This window comes from Bombina bombina, chromosome 6 (genome assembly GCF_027579735.1).
Source record: "Bombina bombina isolate aBomBom1 chromosome 6, aBomBom1.pri, whole genome shotgun sequence".
In the NCBI taxonomy this organism is placed as follows: Eukaryota; Metazoa; Chordata; class Amphibia; order Anura; family Bombinatoridae; genus Bombina; species Bombina bombina.
The window spans coordinates 1066069544-1066090923 of NC_069504.1; the positions used below are offsets into that span (position 1 = coordinate 1066069544).

Sequence of the window (21380 nt, forward strand, 5' to 3'; positions counted from 1 at the left end):
GCAAGCGAGAGATTCTTTGTCCTGGTGGCTCTTCCCCTCCCCAGGACCATCTGTCCCAAGGCACAATGCTTCCTGAGACCCATCTTGGGAGATGTGACTACCGGATGCCAGCCTTTCGGGCTGTGGGGAGCCAGTTTTGGGGTTTCTTAAGAGCTCAGGGAATTTGGATCCAGAAGAAGTCTTGCCCTCCCGATAAAATATCCTAGAGTCCGACAGCTATCTTCAATGCACTGATAGCTTTGGCCTCAACTGAGTTGGTCCGTTTATCAAATTTCAATCCGACAACATTACTTCGGTGGTGTATTATCGACCCACCAGGGAGGAAACACGGAGTTCTTAGCTATGAACGGGAGGTTACTCGCATTCTTCAGTGGGCAGAGTCTCACAATTGTCACATTTCTGCCATCCACATCCCAGGGGGGGGACTACTGGGAAGCGGATTATCTGAGCAGGCCCTTCTCTGTGAAGTTATTCTCAATGATAACCCTCAGGTGGGGCGTTCCGGAGTTGAATCTGATGGCGTCTCGTCTAAACACTAAACTTCCAAAATACGGCTCAAGATCAAGAGATCCGCAAGTAGCTCTGGTCAATGCTCTAGCGGTTCCATGGGACTTCAGTCTCATCTACCTGTTTCCTCTATTTGCCCTCCTTCCTCGGGTGATAGCCTGTATCAAACAGGAGCAGGCTTTAGTGATTCTAATTGCTCCAGCTTGGCCTCACAGAATTTGGTTTGTGGCTCTGGAGAAGATGTCATCCTTTCCCCCGTGGAAATTGCCTCTGAGGAAGGACCTTCTACTTCAGGGTACTTTTCTACATCCAAACCTAGATTCTCTGAAGCTGACTGCTTGGAGATTAAATGCCTAGTCTTGTCTAGATGAGGTCAGTACTCTGAAGGGCCAGATTTTTGCTCTTTCTATTCTTTTGCATAAATGTCTGGCCGACTTACCAGATGTTCAATCTTTTGTTCAGGCCTTGGTCAGAATCAGGCCTGTGTATTAAACCTGTTGCTCCTTCCTCTTGGAGTCTTAATCTTGTTCTTAGGGTTCTGCAGCAGGCTCCGTTTGTGACTATGCACTCTGTTGATATTAATTTTATTGTATTGGAAAGTTTGTTTCTTCTAGCTATTCTTCTGCTCGTAGAGTCTCAGAGCTTTCGGCTCTACAGTTTGACCCCCTTATCTTATTTTCCATGCGGATAAGGCGGTCCTTCATACCAAATTGGGATTTCTTCCTAAGGTGGTTTCGGACCGCAATTTCAATCATCAGGAATTGTTGTTTCTTTGTTCGGTCCTAATCCTCCTTCTCATAAGGAACGTCTGTTACATAACCTGGATGTAGTAGCTCTATCTGCAGACTACTAGGGATTTCTCGGCAATCTACTGCCCTTTTGGTTGTGTTTTCTTGTAAACGTAAGGGCCCAGAAGGCCACTTCTAATGCTCTTTCCTTTTGGTTAAGAAGTGTCATTTGGCCTATGAGACAGCTGGACAACAGCCTCCTATACAGGATTACAGCTCATTGCACTAGGGCTATCTCTTCTTCCCTGGCCTTTTAAAATGAGGCTTCTGTGGAAACAAATCTGCAAGGATGGCCCACTCGGTCTTCATTGCATACTTTTTCCAAATTCTACAAATTCAATGTTTTTGCCTCTGCTGAGGCTTCTTTTGGGAGGAAAGTTCTTCAAGCAGTGGTGCCTTCTTTTTAGGTCCGCCTGTCTTGTTCTCCTCCCTTCCATTCTGTGTCCTCTAGCTTGGGGTTTTGGTTCCCACTAGTAATTAGAATGGATTTTGTGGACCTCTCATGCCATTGAAAGAAAACAAAATTATAGCTTAACTGATAAATTATTTTCTTTACTGGCATGTAGAGTCCACGACCCTCTTTATTTAAACTTTTAAGATGGCTTTTGTCATTTTCTAAACTTCAGACTCCTCTATACTATTTGTGTCTCTTCTTCTTTTCAATATTCATTTGGCTGAATGACTGGTGGATTGTGGGAAGTGGGAGGATACTTAAAGCTTTGCAGGGGTGTTCTTTGCCCTCCTCCTGGTGGCCAGGAGTTGAATTCCCACTAGTAATTAGAATGGATTTGTGACTCTTCATGCCATAAAAGAAAATAATTATCAGGTAAGCATAAATTTTGTTTTTGAAGTGGTCGGTGGGAGCTGGTGCGGGTATTAGAATGCAGATTAATAAAGTAAGTTATAGGCGCTCTTCTTTAGAAGTGACCAATTAAAAGTCCCCATCTAAAATATTACTAACAATCAGGATCTGATTACTAAAAAGTTTAAAGTTTATCATCACTTTAACTATCAACCTGAATGAGGTCAAGCTATATGTAGCTTGCCAATCTTCAAACCATCGTGACTTTCCTTAAAGGGGCATAAACCACTAAATGATAGACAGAGTGAGGTATTTCAAAAGCAAAGATTAGCCTGAGAATAATATGCCAGATGATTTTTTTTTTTAAAGTTATATTAGATGTTTAAATATGATAAAATAAGTGTTAGATTGTATCCATAAAGCATTGGGTGCCACCAGATTATAACGCACCTCATTTACCTTCAATGTTTATTGGGTATTGAGATTGCCACTGGTAAAAAAATATTGATAAAGAGTATCTATCAAATGTTTTTAATACATTTTGTTCTCAACACTGAACACGTAAAATTTGCACATTAATTACAGCTTCAATACTTGTGGGCTTATTGAGATTTATTGATGATTATCCAAATGTTGTTTTTTGAACATTTTAATTTTAATTTCAGTATATTCAAATGTTCCAATTAGTAACCAAAATATATTTAAGTAGTGAGCTTTTAGGTATTGAGAAACTATAGCATTAGCTTTCTTTAATTTTTTAACCGGACATTAAAGTCAAAATAAAAGGATAGGAAAGTCAAAATTAAAGTTGCACGATTCAGATAGAGCATGCAATTTTAAGACACTTTTAAACTAACTTCTATTTTCAAATGTGCTTTTCTTGTTGGAAAAAAGAATACACACATATCCTACGCTAGTGGGAGTGCTTGCTTGCTTGATTGGTGCCTGCACACATTTGTCTCTTGTGATTGGCTAATACGATGCTATTCCAGCTAGCTGCCAGTAGTGCAATGCTGTTCCCTTCAGCAAAATATAACAAGAGAATGAAGTAATTTTGAAAATAGAAGTAAATTGGAAAGTTGTTTAAAATTGTATGTTCTATCCAAATCATGAAAGAAAATGTGTGGGTTTCCTGTCCCCTTTCTCTCTTCGGTACTATATTTATTGTCACTGATCTCATTTCTATCTTGTGGCCTACATTCACTAAGGAGATACAAAGGACTTTGAGAATATTCTCTTTATTTGATTCTGTGCCACAGAACACACAACGGAACACTTCAGCCTTTATCCTTTTTCTTTATCTCTGCTTTTTCTGTCTGTTATATTCTCTTTTGTCTTCGTCTTTTCTATTCGTTCTCTACTTAAACCCACGTCTCTCGGACAATACTCATATATGTAAAATAGGGTTGTTTTTGTAGAGCTGTGTGAGATGGTAAACAGCTGCTTTTTGTGACACCGTTGTGTACTGAGCAGAACAAACGCATCAGAAATGTTATCACTTTATTCCATGATTCTGTAGTACTGGAATGAATTGTATTACAAAGTCTAACACTGCTCATTTTGTTTGTGTGACATTAACAGCTGTGTTTTATTTTTTTCTAATTGCATTTAGCTTCACGTTACCCCCAGCTCAATGTGTCCCCACTGCTCAAGGAGTCTTGGCTCCGGACAGGTTAGTGATCTAGCTAGCTTATTCGTTTGTTTGTCATTTCATTCATTTGTAATACTTTCAGGGGGATATTTAATGTCATAGTAAACTCCAAACAATTTTTTTTTAAAGTGATAGTAAACACATGGGCTAGATTACAAGTGGAGGGCTAATTTACGGCAAATTCGTCCGTTTACGGGCGTGCAATAAATAACCAGCCATTACAAGTGGATGGTTATTGCTACTTTGAGCTCATGATAGCAATTAACGCTCATAAAATTAATCAGAGATCAGATCTCTGGTTCATTTATAAATGTCCACCAAAATACATTGGTGTCTAGTTTATTAAAATATAAAAAATGTAGCATTTATTAGTTGATAAAATAACTGCAATAAGCAGTTATGAGGGGTTAAAGTTGGCGGGTGTGCGGTGAAAAAAAAAACGGCACTGCAAAGTGCCTTTACTTTGCGGTCTATGGGGACTGTGTGTTCAGTGTAAATATAAATGTATATGCTTATATACATATATATATTTATGTGTTAATATGTGTATATATACATTTAAACACATACATATATATTTATATATTCATATACATTTATATTTGCTGCCCATCGCTGTGTGACTTACTCCCTTCTCTGTACTAGTTCTCATGCTGTGTCTCACGACATTAAAACGAGGCTCCCATTAGAGCCTATGGGAGCAGGCTCTAGTTAGCGCAATGCTTCCATGCGATGCGAATGCGACATTTGCATGCGCTGGTATTACTAAGTAGAGTGCAAATATCGCTTCCGCAGAAGCTGTATTTTGCGCTCAACTTTTAATCTTGCCCAATATTTTTTACATGTTATGTAGATTGCAATGAGTGCGTATGAAATATAATTATATCACAATTAATAAAACTAATTACTAACAGAATAAATATTTTTTGTATTTATTGACCGCTTCTCTGTAATCTGCTTTGCTCTAAGTCAGGCAGCATAGCCAATAGGATTGTACCACTTGCAATATGAACTTCTATAGGTGCGCCCTCATTCCACTGCTGCTATTACACAAATGTCCCTTTTAAGTAAATAAGAGATTTAAAGCTGAGTCCTGTTTATTACAGTTCTTCTTGGTGTGATGGAGCCAAAGTTCAGAGATGAAGCATTTCAGGCCGAGATGGAAAGGAAGCTGGCTCAGCTTATTATCGAGGCTACAGCACGAAAACGCAGGTGGAAGCGAGCGAGTGTTGCAGGGGGCAACACTGTCCAGGTGAGTGAAAAGTGGTGCATTGTGGGAGAACACTTACATGAACGAAATACAATAGAGCTACCTTTTTACATGAAGGAACTCCCTATTAACCTCATTCCAATGTATCAGAATTCTCATGCAAAGTGTTGATCATGACTTAAATTCTAATCCAATAAATCTATTAGAAAACCCATTCGCCTAGATTACGAGTCTTGCGTTAGCCTTAAAAAGCAGTGTTGAGAGGTCCCAACGCTGCTTTTTAACGCCTGCTGGTATTACGAGTCTTGCAGGTACAGGTATACCGCTCACTTTTTTTCCGCAACTTGAGCATACCGCAAATCCACTTACGTAAATTGCGTATCCTATCTTTTCAATGGGATTTTCCTAACGCCGGTATTACGAGTCTTGGAAAAAGTGAGCGGTACAGCCTCTCCTGTCAAGACTCCTACCGCATTTAAAAGTCAGTAGTTAAGAGTTTTATGGGCTAACGCGGTAACATAAAACTCTTAACTAAAGTGCTAAAAAGTACACTAACACCCATAAACTACCTATTAACCCCTAAACTGAGCCCCCCCCCACATCGCAAACACTTAAATAATTTTTTTAACCCCTAATCTGCTGACTGGACATCGCCTCCACTTTAATAAATATATTAACCTCTAAACCGCTGCACTCCCGCCTCGCAAACACTAGTTACATTTTATTAACCCCTAATCTGCCGTCCCTAACATCGCAGACACCTACCTACAATTATTAACCCCTAATCTGCCGCCCCCAACGTTGCCGCCACTATAATAAAGTTATTAACCCCTAAATCTAAGTCTAACCATAACACCCCCTATCTTAAATATAATTTTAAATACATCTAAATAAATATTCCTATCATTAACTAAATAATTCCTTTTTTAAACTAAATACTTACCTATAAAATAAACCATGTAGCTAGCTTAGGGTTTATTTTTATTTTACAGGCAACTTTGTATTTATTTTAACTAGGTACAATAGTTATTAAATAGTTATTAACTATTTAATAACTTCCTAGTTAAAATAAATACAAAGTTACCTGTAAAATAAAACCTAACCTAAGCTACAATTACACCTAACACTACACTATAATTAAATAAATTACCTAAATTAACTACAATTAATTATAATTAAATAAAATAAACTAAATTACTAAAAAAACAAACACTAAATTACAGAAAATAATAAAATAATTATAATTTGTTTAAACTAATTACACCTAATCTAAAACCCACCCAATCCCCCTTTTATAAAACCTAACACTAACCCCCTTGAAGATCACCCTATCTTGAGACGTGAAGAAGGGGGTAGTGTTAGGTTTTATTAAGGGGGTATTGGGTGGGTTTTAGAGTAGGGTTGGGTGTGTGGGTAGTGGGTTTTAATGTTGGGGGGGTATTGTACTTTTTTTTTACAGGTAAAAGAGCTGATTACTTTGGGGCAATGCCCCGCAAAAAGCCCTTTTAAGGGCTATTTGTAATTTATTATAAGGTAGGGATTTTTTTATTTTGGGGGGCTTTTTTATTTTATTAGGGGGATTAGGTTAGATGTAATTAGTTTAAAAAAAATGTAATTATTTTATTATTTTCTGTAATTTAGTGTTTTTTTTTCGTTGTAGTTAATTTAGGTAATTTATTTAATTTTAGTGTAGTGTTAGGTGTAATTGTAGCTTAGGTTAGGTTTTATTTTACAAGTATATTTGTATTTATTTTAACTAGGAAGTTATTAAATAGCTAATAACTATTTAATAACTATTGTACCTAGTTAAAATAAATTCAAAGTTGCCTGTAAAATAAAAATAAATCTTAAGCTAGCTACAATGTAACTATTAGTTATATTGTAGCTAGCTTAGGGTTTATTTTATAGGTAAGTATTTAGTTTAAAAAATGAATAATTTATTTAATGATAGTAATATTTATTTAGATGTATTTAAATTATATTTAAATTAGGGGGGTGTTAGGGTTAGACTTAGATTTAGGGGTTAATAACTTTATTATAGTGGCAGCGTTGAGGGCGGCAGATTAGGGGTTAATAATTGTAGGTAGGTGTCGGCGACATTGGGGGCGGCAGATTAGGGGTTAATAAATATAATGTAGGGTTCTGCGATGTTAGGGGCGGCAGATTAGGGGTTCATAAGTATAATGTAGGTGGCGGCGGTGTCCGGAGCGGCAGATTAGGGGTTAATAATATAAAGCAGGTGTCGGCGATGTCGGGGGGTGGCGGATTAGGGGTTAATAAGTGTAGGATTAGGGGTGTTTAGACTCAGGGTTCATGTTAGGGTGTTAGTTGTAGACATAAATGTGTTTCCCCAAAGGAATCAATGGGGCTGCGTTAGAAGCTGAACGCTGCTTTTTTGCAGGTGTTAGGTTTTTTCCCAGCCGGCTCTGCCCCATTGATTCCTATGGGGAAATCGTGCACTAGCATGTTTTGCCAGCTTACCGCTACTGTAAGCAGCGCTGGTATTGAGGTGAGATGTGGAGCTAAATTCTGCTCTACGCTCACTTTTTTGCGGCTAACGTCGGGTTTATAAAAACCCGTAATACCATCGTTACTGTAGGTGAGCGGTAAGGAAAAAATGTGCGTTAGCACCGCACACCATTACCGACAAAAACTCGTAATCTAGCCGATTGGTAGCCCACTTTTTAATTCAGTTAAACAATAACCGCAGTACAATAACACCACGTATAGTTTGCATAGGGACTGTTTGACAGTGGTATTCTGATTAATCAGGAAGCATGTTTCTATTTTATGCTGCATAATTTATCATATTTTTATGCTGCATATTTTATGAAATTTTTTCCGCAGTTTTGCAATATGTTAGAAAAACAGCAGAGTCTGAAGATTAATACTTTGTTTATTTCAATTGTTTTTCAATGGTCAAACCCCACCCACCATTTGCCCTATGTAGAAGAGCTATTCTGGTCTAGTTACTGGAGTAGATAATACTTGCTAGTACACACCTTTTTGTTATCAAACATTAATTATTTAACAAGGTATAATCTAATCATCTATAAAGCTAATTAGGGACAGTATGTGGCAGCAATAGGCGTGTGAAGCTTTGCATGTGCACTTTGTGTTCTCAGGCCTGGAGAATCCATCATTTTCTGACTTAAATTACAGAAAAAAGGGACAAACTAAATTATGGAAGTATATTTAAAAGTTGCTTTACTCAGCATAATAACTAGACATGGGCATTTGGATCATTCATAATGTGGAAGAAGGCGGACACTTGTGGCATTGTGCTCGTTTCGGAGCCAGATTTATTCTTGTGAAAGTGCAACACACTTAGGGCCCGAAGATCTAAATCTCAGGCGAGATGATCTAAGGCGTCTTGTCAATACGGCGAGGTCCCTCTAACAATTTTAGAAACACAAATTTAACCTTGAGAGATGTTTTACCTCGCTATGCAGAGTTTTGTATGTGAACGAGAGGCTCTTACTTTACAATATATAAGGTGTAAATAAATTCTCAAAGATTTTGTGTGATTTCTCAATGTTTTTGCTAGAGATTTGTGCATATTCAGATCTTAGTGTGTTGCACTTTCAAAAGGAGAAATCCGGCTCTGAAAAGAGCCTAATGCCACGAACGTCCGCTTCCTTCTCATTCGGATCATCACAAATCATCCGAATGCACATGCCTAATAATAGCCCATTTTTATGTTAGTCTCAGTGTGTTTACTGTCGCGATACGTGGGATATTTTTGCTATCTTTTCCAGGTTGTGAACATCACCCGCCTAGATGGTTCTGACGATCCTGTGCAGCTGATCTATTTTATAGAGGATCAGTATGGAGAGCGGCTTTCTGCAGCCCGAGCATCGGATCTGATCAATGAGGTGAACATACAGCGAGCAGCTATCATCCTGGGATATCGCGTACAGGGAGCTGTGTCTCAGCGTAAGTAATGTTTGTGGGCTGTGATGGGAGTGTGGGTATATTTTATAGATGTGCTGGCTTATGGGTGTGGAAACTTTCTGTGGTGATTGATGCCAACTAGATTTTTTTTGCCATAAAGAAATTTTAGGAGCTAAAGAGAATTTTTTTCATTTATGTGAATTATAGTTCTTGAAAATATTTAATCTTCAGAAAGATTGGAGTTTCCTGTGAGATAAATTTAGACCCTTCTCACTTTGGGTATCAAGGTGGGGATCTGGCATTTGTAAAACCTCTTGAGCCAAATAAACTGTCCTAAATTTGTTAAAACGAGAAGTATTAGGCAGTGGGAAAGGAATTGTTGTAAAGAGTTCTCTGAAGCAAAATGGCATAAAGCTGAAACAGCTGCTAAAACCGCTACCAAATGTATCACTGTTTGTGAATTATATTACAAGATAGTCAGCAGATGGCATCTAGTTCCCTTTACGTTGCATCAGATGTTCCCTACACACACACTGTCTGCCCTACTGGAGAGGATGTTATGGAACAGTTAGTGTAGTGGACATATGGTGGTCTTGCCCAACTATTATGTCCTTGTGGTCGAAGACATTTTATGTAATCTTTTAGACCTACCAGATAACTTTGGCTTGGATACAGGGCTCCTACACCTGAGTCTTAAGAAGTCCTCTAGACCCAAGAGACAACTCTTGATATATATTTTGATGGTGACAGCTGTCTATTGCCAGAAACTGGAAAAAAGCACGCCACTCTAAGATGGAGAGGGGTTATTGATATAGATTAAACCAGGGGACATGGAGGAATATGCTTTCCATATTAATCTACAGTTAGACCTTTTCTGTTAGATGTGGGAGCCTTGGCTCATGCTTAACCCAAAGACAGTCGCTATCCTTTGTGTTGAGAGGCTGGTTTTTGAGATATAGTTTTCTCTTTTGTGTCTTCTGCTGTTGGCTCATGGTTGGGATGAGGATTCCTGCCCCCCCCCTTTTGTTTTTATCCCTTCTCTCCTCTCTGGGATCTATTCTTACTTTATATGTTCAGTTGTATTTTGAACAATCACTTGGTGCCTTAGATATCTTTAGTCAGGTTTCTTTATTCCATTATAGAGAATTTATTTGTTTTATGTAACATGACATAAACTATGTCATATACTATCATATACTATTTATGCTATTTTTATCACATGTAATTCTCTTGCATTTGATGTATACTGAACATTTCAATACAAAATGTATTGGTCTGGGATTTTTATAACTCTGTGTATAGGTTTTTGTATTTCCATGTGACAACGTATGCCTAACCTGCTTCTCTAGGTAATTTAAAATCCATTCCCCTATGCATTTAAATCATAAAGCTATATTAAGGGGAAGCTGTAATTAATCTTTCATTATTTATAATAGCGCACATGCACAATTTATCTGATTTTAACTTATTTTCTTTATATCCTATGTTAAAACTTTTCATAAGAACATATGCTTGCATATAACTCTACAAAGATGACAAACACATAGTTATAGTCAGCTACAGAGCAGCAATACACTACTGGGAGCTAGCTGACCACATCTGGTGAGCTAATGACAAGAGTGTAGCCACCAATAAGCAGCTAGCTCCCAGTAGTGCATTGCTGCTCCTGAGCCTGTCTAGGTACACTTTTTCAACAAAGGATACCAAAGAACAAAAACATTTTTGTTAATAGAGAAGAAAACATAAACATTTTCAGTAATTTTAAATTAGATGAAAAGGGGGCAAAATAAATAATGAAAGTATATTGCTAAATTATTTTTTTTGTACTTTAGTAAATATTTCATACTACAATCTCGTGTTTGCTGTATTTTTTTAATAGCTGACCATATCTTTGGTTTAGTATTTTTCTTTCCTAACATCTGTCCTAAAGAAAACAGTTATTCTATCCTTGTGTTTTTAGATATTTCACATTAATAGTACATTACCTATAAAAATGTAAAACATCTAATATGTGTCTTGTAACATTTGTATCTTTCTATTCTATTCTTATGCTCTTGGGAAACTTGATATTGCTGTACTATCTGCTTGGATATCTATAATTTTAATAAAAAGAAGTTGAAAAGGCAGTTTGCCTACATAGAAGTATGTGCATTTGTGTTGGTTAAAGGGACAGTAAACACCATACGGTTTGTATATAACATTTTTAGTTATGCATAATGAAACAACTTTGCAATACACTTTCATTATTTATTTTTGCTCTCTTTTCATATAATTTAGCTCTAAAAAAATTGAGCCATTTCTAATTATTGGAACTAGAAATACACCCTGCTGACTTCCCAAGGCTAACTCTGCTACATATCTACCCCTAATTGGCTTTATCAGATAAAAACTACTTTATACTAACTTTATGACTGTGACTAGCCTTGTTGTCTGTTTACTAAAGCCCAGATTGGTTCATCCAAATAAGGCAAATGGTGGGTGTTGTTTGACTACTGAAAATTAGTTGCAGTAAATAGGAAATGCAGTTAATTTGTTTTAAAAACATTAAGCTTATGGATATGCTGTTCTATAGCAGCACAACAGACAATGCTTGTAATAACAGGTGTAAGGTGTTTACTGTCCCTTTAAAGGGACATCATATATTTTAATATGTTACATATATTGCACTGTTTCTTGCACAGAACTATGTGCAAAGAGACAGTGTACTATAAAATTGTCTCCCCTTTTCCATTTGTTCAGTCATCCATTTTACCTGGTGGGGTGTTTTAAATGGTTTACAAATGACCTCATTTACCTTTATTTTGGCAACTGAAATAGCTGCATTTGACTGTGGTATCCCCGCCCATGATAAAAATTGCAATACTTAAGTATTGGCTATAAAACGAGCTATGTAAACATAGCCAGCAGAAGAAATTACACTCCCGGTATGAGGTAGGAGAGTAAAGTAATTTTCAGTTGTTCTTTGTGTTTGTAAAGAAAGTGATGAAGTAAGATCTGATTTCTCTGTAAGTTCAGCTCATTTTAATAGATTTAGGTGCCAAAGAACAAAACCATTTATTTCATATGCAAATATAAACCAAAATGAGTAATTTTTAATATTTTATACTCTGCTGCTGGTATAACAAGTCATTGGAAACACATTGAGGGGAACCAATTTTAACCCCTTACCGACCAGCGTCATACCCTGTACCTCGCTGCAGTCCTGGGCTTCTCTCTGCCGCGATCTCGCTCAAAATAGCGAGATTGTGCTATTTCTGCATGCCCCACAAGTGGGGCACTGCAGAAATAGATTTGCAAAGTTACCGATGCAGAGATGGCCACTCTGTGACCCTCTCTGCATCGGACATCGGTGGTGCCGATCGTTGGTGGGTGGGAGGGTAAGGAGGAAGGCGGCTGGGCAGCCCATCGCTGGAGGAGGCGAGAGGAAGGTGGGAGTGGGTGGGACCGCTCAGCCACGCTACAGGGAATTTAAAAAAAACAACCAAAAACATAGAATATGTAAGTACATTGACTTGTCCTATTTATTTAGAAATACATTAAACATAAACTATTGCAATGTGACTTTATTTGGAATAAATGTGCCATAAAGCTTACAATCTACAATATTGCCAGAGTTTACCACTTTGATCTAAATGTTTCTTCTGAGATGTAGATTTCTTTTCTGTACCTACTATTACTCTGTCTCACACACAGAAGTATATAGCTATTTCTACTGCTTTACGTCTCTATCCTTTATGTAACAGCCCTAGACCAGCCGCTGGAGTCTGACCAACAGGCCCAGAACCTCTGGATCATTGTGGGTGTGGCAGTACCAGTTCTGTTGGTCACAGTGATCATTGTTATCCTCTACTGGAAACTCTGCAGGTCAGATAAACTGGACTTTCAACCGGATACCATGAGCAACTTACAGCAACGACAAAAGGTCAGTGATTGTTTGCAGAGAAAAGAGCAACATTTATATTTCATGCTCACCTCCTTGAGATTAATACTCTTCATTTATCTTCATCCTGCAAAAAGGGTTGTAGGAAACCACAAATAATGCTTTGATAAAACATACAACTTAGACAACTGCAGGGGCTCTTTTGTCTGGCTTAAAGGGCCAGTAAACCTAGAAAATAATGTTATATAATTCTGCACATAGTGTAGAATATAACATTATATTAGTGCTAGCTTTATGCAACCTAATATTGTCGCTGGAATTTTTATTAAAAAAGAGGGTTTTTCAGATCCGCCCTCTGTGATCTACTGAGCAGGTCTGGTTTTCCTCCTGTGCGCATCTGGGCAGCTGTCTAGTCACAGCCCGGCACGATCGCGCCATTACACTCAATGTAGCTCGTTCCCGCTGTCAGACAGAGCAAGAGTGAGGTACATTGAGTTTAATGGCGCGATCGGGTCGGGCTGTGACTAGACAGCTGCCCAGATGCGCTCAATGAAAAAAACAGACCCGCTCAGTAGATCAGAGGGCGGGTCTGAAAAACCCTCTTTTAATAAAAATGTAACCGCAATATTATGTTGCAAAAAGCTAGCACTAATATAATGTTATATTCTACACTATGTGCAGAATTATATAACATTATTTTCTAGGTTTACTGCCCCTTTAAAGGGATATAAAACCGCAAAAAAATATTTTGTGATTCAGACAGCGCACACCATTTTAAAAGTTTTTTAAATTTACTTCTGTATATCAAATTAGCTACCTTCTCATGGTATTCTTTGTTGAAGAGATACCTAGCTAGGCATTTGGAGCACTGCCATGGGGAGGAAATAGTGCTGCCCTCTTTTTGCAAATGGAAAACATTCTGAAAAACTGCTGCTGTATAGTGCTCAGGAAATGGTCCGGCTCCTGCTTTTCAATAAAAGATACCAAAGTACAAAGAAAACTTGGTTACGGATGTTTACTGTCTCTTTAAGATAGAATTTCTGACAGAACATAACCATCAAGTGCAAAACCACATACAATGTAATATCATAATGAGCAAATATAGGGCACCAACATCAATTGGTTATCAGAACCAAAAGCAAAAACTGTTATCTAACCAGAAAACGCCAGAAACGGGGCTCAGGAGAAACCATAATAAACAGGAACAGTAAAGCAAAGCCCCATATAGCCATAGTGTGTCAGATCATCAAGAAGAGGCGGGAAGGAGGGAAATGGTTACATAACTTTCATTGTTTAACCGTATTTAAATGTTGTAAATATTTCTCAAATCTGCAAATTAGATTGTAATACTTATAATAGCACATTTATGTTCTAGTCAGTTCCGTTTACCTTCTCACTGTGCTCAGCAGTCAGCATTGTGTAAAGCTCACGTGTTAGCCCTGCCCTTCCATAGCTAACCCTATACAGTCTGTGATAGATGCATAGATCTGCCTTGAAATGCTAATTAAAGGGACATGAAACCCAAACATTTTCTTTCATGATTTAGGTAGAACATGCAATGTACTTCTATTATCAAATTAGCCTAATTCTCTTGGTATCATTTGTTGAAGGAGCAGCAATGAATTACTGGTTTCCAACTGAACACATGGGTAAACCAATGACAATCGGTATATATATATATATATACTGCTCCTGAGCTTTCCTAGATAAACCTTTCCGCAAAGGATAACAAGAGAAGAAAGCAAATTAAATTATAGAAGTGAATTGGAAATGTGTTTAAAATTGTATGTTCTGTCTAAATCATAAATGTCTAATTATGACTTTACTGTCCCTTTAAGGGTACTCTGACCCCTGCCAAATTAGTCTGCCCTACTCTACAACCACATTTTCCTTCTTCTACAACTCATATATTGTGATGTGCAGAATAATGGGGCTCAAGATTTAAACTTAAAGCACCATGAAAGTAAAATGTAATGGTTAAGTTAGAACATGAAGTTTTAAAATACTTTTTTTTTAAATGTAATATTTTTATTCAGTTTATCAAATACATTACAGTTCATTTTATTCAAAACAAAGCATATTAATCACATAAATATTTTTTTAATAGAATGTGGGAAAATCTTATTTTAATTAAATTATTGACGGATAGAAGGAGCCATACTCTGCTGAATCTTTATATTATATATAACAACAGAAAAGGATAAACCTCTCAGATATCAACAAAGCCATGTAAAATGTAGATTTTTATTTTAAAGGAGACCATATTCCCTGTTAGAGGAAATACACACAAAAAAAGAAATAAGATATATTAACATAAAGCAAAAAATATCTAACATAAATCCAGTTATTAGGTGTGAGAGTACGTTTGTTATCAAACTCACAAAGTTAACAATGCAATACTGGACTCTTGCTGGGTAATTGGTGGCTACACACATATGCCTCTTGTCATTGGCAGGAGATGGGATCAGCTTGGGCCCTGTAGTGCATTGCTGCCTTTTGCAGTGGATAAACAGATAAGGATCAATGGTGTTAATCAGCTTTTTTTCTGATCCTGATATGCCTTTTTGTTTGCCATTGGAGCCATCACAATCCAAATGATAGCACCATTTTTGTATTGGAAAAATAACGGATTGAATATCGGAAAATTCACCTATTCAATGGCATAGGACAACATCAACTTTGTCCATCAAATCAACTGACCACACAGTATCCTCAAACAAATATTCACTTTTAATTCAATAGATCAAGGCACTTGATATACAACATAACTGTCCTTTTCAATATTTTTGTGAGTATTCCAAGATGGTTTGGAATAATTCTATTGTCGCCAATGACATCATTGCTTATGTATAGGGTATAGTCCGTTGGTAGTGGGTGGGATAGACATTTACATATGTACAGTATATGTATTTAATAGAGATATAGGTAATATTTATGTATTTAATAGACATATAGGTAATATTTATGTATTTAATAGACATATAGGTAATATTTATGTATTTAAAAGACATATACGTAATATTTATGTATTTAATAGACATATAGGTAATATTTATGTATTTAATAGATATATATGTAATACCTAGAAATGGCGTTTAGCAATCCTGTTCTTACAGTCTTTCTTTTTATTTCATACTCCATTTTTAGTGATTCTAATTTACAATAATTTAATCTTCTTACACTGGATTTCTGACTTCTTTGTGATTGAGATATAAAAATGTGCTGTTCTGTTTTTTTGCTGTCCTGTTTATTGGCAAAGATTGTTTTAAAATGTAATCGGTAGGTGAAAGAAGCACATAATACCCTTGATCAACCACCTCTAGAATTGCAGAAAAGAAAAATAGGTTCTAGCCTCCAAATTTTCTTAAAAAATTCACTTTTATTATTTCATAGCAGGATCCAAAGTACAAAATAAGAACAAAGTTTCGGGCCTTGAGTCAGCCCTTAAAGGGACAGTCAACCCAAAAATTACTTTAACTTATTTAGATTAGTTAAATAACAATCTTTACAGTAAACTGTAGCCAAATTTTCCTCTAAAATATAGGCATATGTACATAGCAGATACAGAATAAATCGCTGGGTCAGTTTAGGAGATATATGGTACAGAGGGACGTTTAAAACAAAACATACAAATCAAATTTGAAATGCACAACAATGTATTTCAATTTTACAGTTAGCGTATACATGATAGCAGCATATATGGAATTTTACCACCAAATTATATTGTGCTCAGTAAGTGATCACAAAATACAGCTATTTTGTGGAAACATTTATATTGCACAAAAGACATTGCGCTACGAATGTAGGGTTGTTGATAAGTACTGGGTACAATAAATGTTAGGGTGATTTATCACTCCCGGCACACTGCTAGGGCATCTACTGCATTTATTTATCTCAGTAAGAATCCTCTTGATCTAGCTTTAGCGCAATGTCTTTTATTGACATATATTTGCCCTAGCAGGATGGTGAGAGAGGTCAATAGCAAAACTTATAGAAAATAATGACCCTTCCACCAGTATGATCCCCCTTGATTGATATGCAGCTTTGCAATAATCTTTGCCAGGACACCTAACTGAGCCTGAGCGCTATCTCGCTGCCCTGGCTGCTGTCTGTGATCTCAATGAGCAATTTCACAACCTATGTTTCTACTCTGGATTTAGTGACAAAAGCTGTAGTGACGGAAACATGGTGAGAATAATGTGCACCAAACCCAGAGTAGAAACATAGGTTGTGAAATCGCTCATTGAGATCACAGACAGCAGCCAGGGCAGCGAGATAGCGCTCAGGCTCAGTTAGGGAGAAACCGTGATCACAACGAGAAGGAAAAATCTGATGACAGCAGCCCAACAGAATTAGCTTTCCAGAAGTATGGAGGAATGACAGAGCGAGCGTATCCTATGAAGGGTGAGAGAGGGCACTTCAGGGCAATAAAGGAGAGGTGAGAGGCTCCGCAAAGACAAGCAGTAGTTAGGCATACAAGGCGGGACTTATTCACATGCATCTCAATGTTGGGGCAAACGGAAGCTGCTTTTATAAAATATTTCTCTATAATCTCATTGGAGTATTAAAGCAATCTTAAAACAGGGGCACAGACCATCACATCGCCGCCTGCCCGGCACTCACTGCCTCTCATTCTCTGTAACACACAGTGCACAGCATGGATGAGAGGCAGTGAGTGCCGGGTATGAACAGCTGCTAGAGAGCTGAAATTGCAGGAGGGCGCAGGGACGAGAAGAAAGGAAAGGATCCTGTTAGTGCAAGCTTTTGGGAGACGCTTTTGGGAGGAGGAGGGGTCAGGCGGCCATTTCAAAAAGGCCAGATGAGATCAGTAAGTGTATTTTCTGCCAAAGTTTATTTAGAGGAAAATTTGGCTACAGTTTACTGTAAAGATTGTTATTTAACTAATCTAAATAAGTTAAAGTAATTTTTGGGTTGACTGTCCCTTTAATCATGACCTTTATTATTTCATAGCAGGGTCCAAGGCAGTGTTTCCTCTAAGGTCATTTTTGTGTGTAGCCCAGCAGATCAATTAGCAAACACTACTCAATGCAGACTGCAAGGTGTGGTTCCCTTATTAACTGTATCACTTCTGGGCTGCTCACAAAACTGGCTTTAGAGGGAACACTGGTCCAAGGTACAAAATAAGAACAATGTTTCGGGATTAATGGGTGACTGTAAGCCAGAAACATTGTTGTTATTTTGTACCTTGGGCCCTGCTATGAAATAATAAAGGTCCCTTTTTAAGAAAATTTGTAAACAAGATTGTTTTCTCAGGTTTTTACTGTAAACAAAACAGGGCATTTTAAACAACTTTCCAATTTACTTTTATCATTAAATTTGTTTTGTTCTCTTGGTATGCTTTATTGAAGGCTAAACCTAGGTAGGCTTATATGTTTATATCTAAGCCATTGAAGTCTGCCTCATATTTCAGTGCATTTTATTAGCTTTTCACAGCTAGACAGTGCTAATTCATGTGTGCCATATAGATAACCTTGTGCTTACTTATGTTGATTTATGCTTGAGTCAGCACTGATTGGCTAAAATGCAAGAACTGAGATAAGGGGGCAGTCTGCAGAGGCTTAGATACAAGGTAATCACAGTGGTAAAAAGTGTTGGTGATGCAAAACTGGGGAATGGGTAATAAAGAGATTAGCTTTCTTTTTAAACAACACCATTTGCAAGTAGACTTGTCCCTTTTAAGTAAATATGTTTTAAATAAAACGCTTTACTTGAGCTGTTTGACTAAAATGCCATTCTATAGCCTTTTGTTCCATAGCATATCTAAATTCTTCCCCTGTGATACTGTGGGGTGGTAGTTTTCTTTGTTCTGGTATTTTTGGATTAGCATTTTATCAATGAGTATTTTCTACATGTTAAAAAGTTTGTATGTCTCACTTATCAGCAATAATTTATACACAATAAACTAAAAGAACCGAATCAATCTGGGAACCCCTTCTCCCCCTGCATTTATATGAAACAATGAAACAAAATGCCTAATCTTTATTTATTGAAAAGAGAGAGTAATCATATTGCCATTGTTTGAAAGCTTTATTTCAAAAATAATATTTTGCCTTTGCTAAATCTTTTGATACTTAAATTCTTTGCTTTGTCACAATGTATGAGGAAATTAATTAGACTTGATTGTAAAGAATAATTGTACTAGCTGAAATGTTTTGATACCTTTTTTTTTTAAAACATGGTGCTTAGCCGCACATTGCAAGGGGGGGGGGAGTCTCTATGGTTTAAATGTGCATATTATAGCAGTAAATTGGGTGCTCAGGTGTCCAATATTTAGAGGGACAGTCTACTCAAGAATTTTTATTGTTTAAAAAGATAGATAATCCCTTTATTACTCATTCCCGTTTTGCATAACTAGCACAGTTATCTTAATATACTTTTACCACTGTGATTACCTGCAGACTGACCCCTTTTTCTTCTTAAATGGAGAGAGTCCACAGCTGCATTGATTACTTTTGGGAAATAAGAATCTGGCCACCAGGAGAAGGCAAAGACACCCCAGCCAAAGGCTTAAATACTCCTCCCACTCCTCTCATCCCCCAGTCATTCTTTCCCTTTCGTCCCAGGAGGTTGGCAGAGAAGTGTCAGAAGTTGTTTTGTCTCTTATGGAGGGTAGTACTCTTCGGCATGGGACAGAAGTTTTAAGCAATCCTGTCAGTCTCTCAGTGAGGGCTTGGATGAAAGTTAGAGTCGGGAGATGCAGGGAGAGTCTTTCTGCGAAACCATCCCGACTCATGTTAACAGCTCCTCAAGCAATTGGCGTTGTCAAACTTTGCTCCGCTGCCTGCTTTCTTCTCTCAAGTCCATGGCAAGGGCGATGCTACTATCCGTCACACTTGAAGGGCCGTGTTCCTGTTCCACGGCCTAGATTCCGGTAAGATCATTTAATTTTACTTTCTTCATGAATGTACTGTAATACAAATGTTTTCCCGAGAGGCTACCACCTTGCGGGTCTAAGTTAACATTAGAGTCTCAGTGAGTCTCCTTTAGTATCTTGGAATCAAGGGTTAATATCTGCTGAGGGGGGTTATTGAACAGGGGGATTTATTTTATTTATTTATGTTTGTTATGTGATTCAACCTGCTTATGTGTGATGTTTACTGGGCTTGTGGTTTGGAACATTCAGGCCTTTGGAAGTGACACGACCTTATGGTTGGGCGCGCTTTTTTGGACTATACGGTTCACCTTGTGGTCGGGCGTGGTTACGCTCCGTCTTCCATTTCTGCATTCCCGACCATGTGGCGAAGGAGAAATTCTAGTCCGCAGGGGTCTGGTCATAGGAGGTGGTGAGTGCCCCAGCCATTGTGGTTGTCGGGTGCCATTTTTGTTTTACTTCTTTAATCAATATTTGCATATCCTCTATCCAGTTATGGAGGATTCTGATGCTGAGACTGTTTTAATTTCAGATTCAGATTCTGCGTCCGGTGAAGAATCTGGATTGGCCTCATTGACACATGTCAACCAGTTTTGTTCTGTATGCCATACGAGAGCGCCTTGTTCCTTGGGCTTGGGGAATCAAGAGACTGCGGAGCCATCCTCCTCTGGGGGTCCCGCCCTCCGAGATGCGAGTTCCCTACCGCTCCATACTTCTACACATGCGGGTAACCCAGTTTATGATTATTCCTCCATGCAGGGCGGCGTGTCCCCCCCCCCCCCCCCGGGAGGTTGCAGCACATTTTTGCTTCCACATATTTTGGCGATTATTCATCTGCAGAGTCCAGATGTTTATTTGCGATTGTACTCGTGCCCTATTATCCCAGGTCTCCTGCCTTGGGGAGGGCCTCTACAGTTCCCTGTGGGTGTAACTGTCCCTGAGTGTTGCGCCTTTCGTTACAGAATTGTGTGCCTTTGCATATTACTCCGACATGTTTTTCAGTTATTAAATGACCCTATCCTTATTGGATACAGGAATTTTCAGTCTGCTAATTCAAATGGTGCACCTCATTAGACATGTGGGGATGATGTAATCTCCTGATTTTTCATTTATCAAGATTGTTCCCAGTTTATGGAAGATCAGGGCTCCGTTTGGCTTGTCCTGCGGATAGGCCTGTTTCTTTTTGGGTGTTAACTTTAAGCCTTATATTTTATTTTTTATCCAATGGGATGTTTTTTATTTTGTTTTATTGTTTCCTTTGGGAACTCTCTGCCATCGATTTTCTTTGTTACTTCTTCGGAAGTTGTTTTGGACATGCTTAGTCCTATGTTAAAAATGTCTGTTTTCCCTTCTTCCCCTCTGAGGGAGGATTTATGCAGCCTGCCGGTTTGGACCCTGGGTGCAGGCTGATCCTGTTGGGTTCGATTCTGTCTTGTGGCTGTTCAGACACGTGGCACTGTTCGAGGCGCAGAGTGCTCATGTGGTCATTTGTTTTACATGTTTCAACTACGCATTCAAGAGGACTGTGGGTCCGTGAGGTGGGAAGGATTGTTTCAGTTCTTATAGCCTTCATCTGGATGCCTGGGTTAGCGGTGTTTCAGGTGCGTCACTCTCTCTTCCGTCTGGTATTATCTGACAATAGAGTTTCCTCCCCCACGTAGTGGAGGGTTGGAGGGCTTAGCGCCCTCTTACTGCTGTTTGATCGGTTTGGCCTTCTTTTTAGGCTCGGGATTTGTCCTTTTTGGACATGGTCCAT

At 38.1% G+C, this 21380-nt stretch overlaps 1 protein-coding gene across 1 annotated transcript in view; it reads left to right on the forward strand.

Annotated features, from left to right (window-relative positions):
• KIAA1549 (KIAA1549 ortholog) overlaps positions 1-21380 on the forward strand; it is a 310123-nt gene that overhangs the window by 197640 nt on the left and 91103 nt on the right. Inside the window, 4 exon segments of the mRNA XM_053718941.1 lie at positions 3710-3769; positions 4855-5000; positions 8717-8894; positions 12596-12774. Of these exon segments, the coding sequence (XP_053574916.1) occupies positions 3710-3769; positions 4855-5000; positions 8717-8894; positions 12596-12774 (563 nt within the window).